This window comes from Priapulus caudatus, unplaced genomic scaffold (genome assembly GCF_000485595.1).
Source record: "Priapulus caudatus unplaced genomic scaffold, Priapulus_caudatus-5.0.1 Scaffold1012, whole genome shotgun sequence".
Lineage (NCBI taxonomy): Eukaryota > Metazoa > Priapulida > Priapulimorpha > Priapulimorphida > Priapulidae > Priapulus > Priapulus caudatus.
In genome coordinates, this window is record NW_014578073.1 from 24,113 (window position 1) to 29,098 (window position 4,986).

The following is a 4,986-nucleotide window of genomic DNA, read 5'->3' on the forward strand; positions in this document are numbered from 1 at the left end:
GTATATATCTTCAGCATTTCAGCAGTTCGGTGATGTTATTAGCAACGTTTCTGTGTTACTTACGCGGAACTGAAGGAATATGGGTGCATTACAAACTTACATCTATCGTTATCCCCTGACGTCACTTTCCGTTTAGGATTTTAGACTTGCCAGCAAAGTTGAACACAAATATGCTTTATAGAATGATTTCTTATTTTGGAACTGCCAATTTTGTTAACGCCATATCTATAATAAAGTAAATATAATTATGGCAAACCATTGGAAAATATAAAAATCTGGTTTCTTCTCGGCTTCAAGCAATTCTACCGTATTAACCCTCATTAACTCATTTCTGGTATTACCAACTCCAGCTACCCTACCCGTAGGTTTCTACAGAACACAAGTCTAACTTCCTTTGGGCATCACATACACGTAACAACGATTAGAAACGAGAACATACACCCACCTATCGCACCTAAACAACGTAGGAACAGTACATACATCGATAGATAGCTGGGAAGATAGGTGGGTGTGACATTCGCGGGGTTTATTCTGCCAGGCCGTTGAACGGAAGTTGCAGCCATGTATGACGCGGAGTACGAGCAGGGCCCGTATGGCGGCGAGGAGGGCGAGGAGGAAATGCCGGATACAGAGAGAGAACTCGCCGAGGACGCGGCCTGGAAGAAAATCCAGCAGAACACGTTCACACGATGGGCCAACGAACATCTGAAGCATGCCAACATGACCGTCACGGACCTGTCGACCGAGTTGAACAACGGATTAAAGCTGATCTCTCTGGTCGAAGTGCTAAGTCAGAAACGTATGCCAAAGCACAACAAGCGACCCAACTTCCGGTCACAGAAACTAGAGAACATATCAGTGGCGCTGAAGTTTCTCGAAGGAGAGGGAATCAAGATTGTTAACATCGGTAGGTTATATATATGTAATTATTTACTTTGCTATCTCTTGTCCTGCTTCTTGTTGCATACTAGAAGTAAATAAATTCGTACTGGTTGGTGTAGTCAAGCGAAATGTACGTGATCGCCGATCGGTGTGAAGCAACGATGTAGGTGTCTGTGAGCGCCATGATCATCTGCTTTGCAGAAAAAAAGCAATTCCCGAGTAAAAACCCAAGCCGAGGGCAAAGTAAATAGACGGCCTTTTAATTCCTATAGACACTAAGCTGGTAATATGTGGTTGAGTATTTGCTCTTCCATTATACGTACCCCCTCTGCTCATTAGCAGGGTTAATACTAGTGCAGATTAAAACACCCACTCGTACATGTATGCATACATGTGGCTGCAATTAGAGAATAAACACAACCACCATTAGGAATTACTAATTATTAATGGTGGGGTATATGCACGCTTGCTCTTGGGACATAGAGGTAACACAGAGTAAGATGGTACCAGAATGCCTGGGTACTTTTCAACACGTGTGAAATCATTACTTGTAAACAGAAGGTCAGTGCCCACTAATATCCCCACTACATGTACCCTACATGTGTTTGCTTTCGTCTGCCACATATATTGCTCTCAACGTTGGCTGGGTATGTGATGGCCTTGGACCATCCAGACCTGAATATAAAGACATATACACAGGCCATCTGACTTGATCTTTTCTGTATGAAGTCTTGTTTTCCTACTTATCCTTAGTGGCCCCTCAAGGATAATGATAAATACCTTAGGCCATCCTTAAAAAAATTCTATGTTTGCTGTCCCCTGACCCATGATTTTTTTAGTTGGTAGGTAGGTAGGTCTTTTTTTTTTAGGCATAATAGATATTTTAAGTCTGTCCTCATGTTTGCCACACATGCTTTGTGTTTCAGTTTTAACTATAAAGAATGTAAAAAAAAAAAAAAAGGAACCCAAAATGCCCAAAAAAACTTGGGTCGCGGCTATTTTCGTGGGTCGGTCAGAGGACAGCAAACATATAATTTTTTAAGGATGGCCTTAGGCACACTCACCCTTTTTCGGTACTCCAAAGTGTGTAGACTGTTGCCCTGGGTGTGCCATACTGCTTAGGTAATGGGGGGGGGATAGTCACTTTAAAAAAAAAAGGTTGGAAAGTGTGCCACCAGACAAGTGGTGAACGGAGGTTTTCGCCAGCTCGGTTTTTTTCGCATGCTGCTAGCAATGTTCAGCTAGTTCTTTCATATCTAGAGCTGTCCTACATCCGTCCGACTCTACGCTAAAACATTCCCCGGTAAAACATTCCCCGCGCGCTAGATGTGTTTTCGCGTCTCGGCTCGTTATTTATAAACTAACTGGGTTTTCAATTTTGTTTACAGATAGTACAGACATTGTTGAGGGAAAGGTGAAACTGATCTTGGGACTAATATGGATGCTCATTCTCCATTACTCTATCTCCATGCCCATGTGGGAGGACGAAGAGGGAGGTAGGCATTCGTGCGGTGAAGCCAAACTAACACAATCCTACAGTTCGTTAAGTGCCAGCTTCCGTGTTAGCTATTGTATGCACGGTTTATCACTGTATAATATGATGCACATATATTATTTACTCTGAGAAATGTGGATGACTTGTTGTAAAACGTTGCAACTAATAAAACTATTAATAGGGAGTCTTATTTTTATCCAAGTGAACAAGAAAATTTTTTTTCATGGAAAAACTTAGTAGGGAATATAATAAGAATTCCTGAGAAAGGATTCGATAGATTGATTAGTAATTTGTGATAAAGCCTGATCGATGCCAAATATCTAATGAGTTTACCAGAATATATACCAGAATATATTCGTAATGTGTCTTACACAAAGCAGGTGGCTAATGCGAAGTTCATAATATGTTTTTTATCCATGTTTAAGTTGAATAGTTTAAAGGAGCAAAAATATGCGCTACCAAAAAAGCGTTTCCGCGCGAATGCCCCCGTCTTTATTTTGTGTGTGCTGCCAGCATAAATAAACGACTTCAATCTCTAACGTTTTGAGCGCCAAGCATCGAAATCACCGGATGGTTACATCCCCCCCCCCCCGGTAACTGTCACCGTTGCCCGCGACTCATCGCCATGCTCCCTCTCGTTACACAGCTCCGTGGGAGGCGCCGGCCACTCAGCAGACGCCGAAGCAGAGGCTTCTGGGATGGATTCAGAGCAAGGTGCCGGACCTTCCGATCAACAATTTCACGACAGACTGGAACGATGGCAAGGCAGTCGGTGCCCTCGTGGACGGAATCGCTCCAGGTTAGATCGCTGACAACAGCAGTGCAGAAAAACTAGGAGACAAGTTAGTCATGCTCGTATGTGTGTGTGCATCTTGTGTTCCGTCTACATAGGCTAAGAATGGCCGCCTGCTATACTGCTGTACTGATATACTGCTATGCAAATGTTAATTTCTATCCCTGATGTCTCCATCCTCAGGTCTGTGTCCTGACTGGAAGAACTGGGATCCAAAGAACAAGAAGCCAAACTGCACTGATGCGATGCAGCTCGCTGACGATTGGCTGGGCATCCCGCAGGTAAGCTAGCTAAATACCTCTCACCTGTGTACACCTGGGGAAAGGTGGGTGGGTGAGGATAGGTGGGGGCATGGGGAAAAGGGCGGGGGGAGATGGGGGGCTAGGTGGGTGCATGGGGAAAAGGTGGGGAAAGGTGGGTGGGTAGGGGAAAGGTGGAGGGAAGTGAAGGAAATGTGGGTAGGTAGTGAAAAGGTGGATGAAGGTGGGGAGAAGCTGTGTGAGGGTGAGTTCCCAGCAACAGCGTAGGAAGGAAAGTTCCGATGCACGTCTTGGGTTTTTCCCGATCTGTTTAATCCTGAAACGTCTGCATCTTGTAAGAATTCAGCAGTATAGCAACGTTGGATGGCAGTGGCGGCTATAAATGCATGTTGCTATAACTCAACTGAAAAACACTTTATCTTTGCTGCATCGGTTTCAGCTAAAATTCTGCTGGAGTTTACATATATGGGAACAGGAGCTGCTGCGTTATCACTGGGGTGTATATGACAAGATAAAAACTAAGGCGATGGAGCGAAATGAGACATTCCTGAGTTCTCCAGCTACTTACAGAGTCTATCTTTATAACATTTTCCTCGATAGTTATGCTAAACAGGTTATTCATCCTGTTAGCAAGCAATTTCGTCTGCCCTCGGTCTCTGACTAGTACTAGGCTAGTATAAACAGCAAAACCACATCGACTGTATGTTCAAGCGTGCACATGTGCGTACGTATAATGGCATGTATTTACACATAACCATATCCACGGCTCCCACCCGGTCTTCTTATCAGTTTGATTTTTACCTCAGCAGCGAATGAGAATTCCCCGAGCCCACCCACGTCTCACACTGAGCCGCCCATGATTCTGTCTGTCTACATCAACACCTCATTACCAAACTACATGTAATTAATACTTAATTAGAAGAACAAATACGTACAGTGTGTTCCGAAGACCTTATTTCAGCGGGAGATGATTTTAAACGTAACTAAATATAACTCAAGAGTCAGTCAGTAAACTTGTGTGGCGACGTGTTCGTATACAACAAACAGCGGGTATAGTAGCAGCTCAGAGAATAGTGGGGTTTAATGGGAACAGCTTGTCTCTAACCCATGCATTTCCCAGTGTAAGACATCATGCTATGACACGATGTGATGTCATCATCCATCTCTGTTGTTACACAACATCATGATAAGTGATTGTCTGCGTGTACATATTGCCCATGTATATATATAGCGGCAGGCCGCACGGGCTGCGTGCATTTCTCATGTATATATATAGCCACAAGCCGCAGGGGCTGTATCGTGCATGTATGTATGTACCCGCGGGGTGCGTGTCTGGACGGCTAATGAGTGAGGGGCTCGATATACACGCTTATAAAGAGAAGTAGGTGGGGGAAGAGAAAGATAGAGGTAGAGAGGGACAGAGAGACAGAGAGAGAGAGAGAGAGAGAGAGAGAGAGAGATAGACAGAGAGAGAGAGAGAGAGAGAGAGAGAGAGAGAGAGAGAGAGAGAGAGAGAGAGGAGAGGGAGGGAGAGAGGGGTGGAGAAAGAGAGATGC

The 4,986-nt window shown here is 44.3% G+C and overlaps 1 protein-coding gene across 1 annotated transcript in view; it reads left to right on the plus strand.

Annotated features, from left to right (window-relative positions):
* Positions 1-4,986, plus strand: part of LOC106814951 (filamin-A-like) — a 52,782-nt gene that overhangs the window by 581 nt on the left and 47,215 nt on the right. The window contains 4 exon segments of the mRNA XM_014819345.1: positions 539-907; positions 2,271-2,378; positions 3,024-3,176; positions 3,354-3,451. Of these exon segments, the coding sequence (XP_014674831.1) occupies positions 562-907; positions 2,271-2,378; positions 3,024-3,176; positions 3,354-3,451 (705 nt within the window). The 5' untranslated portion in view covers positions 539-561.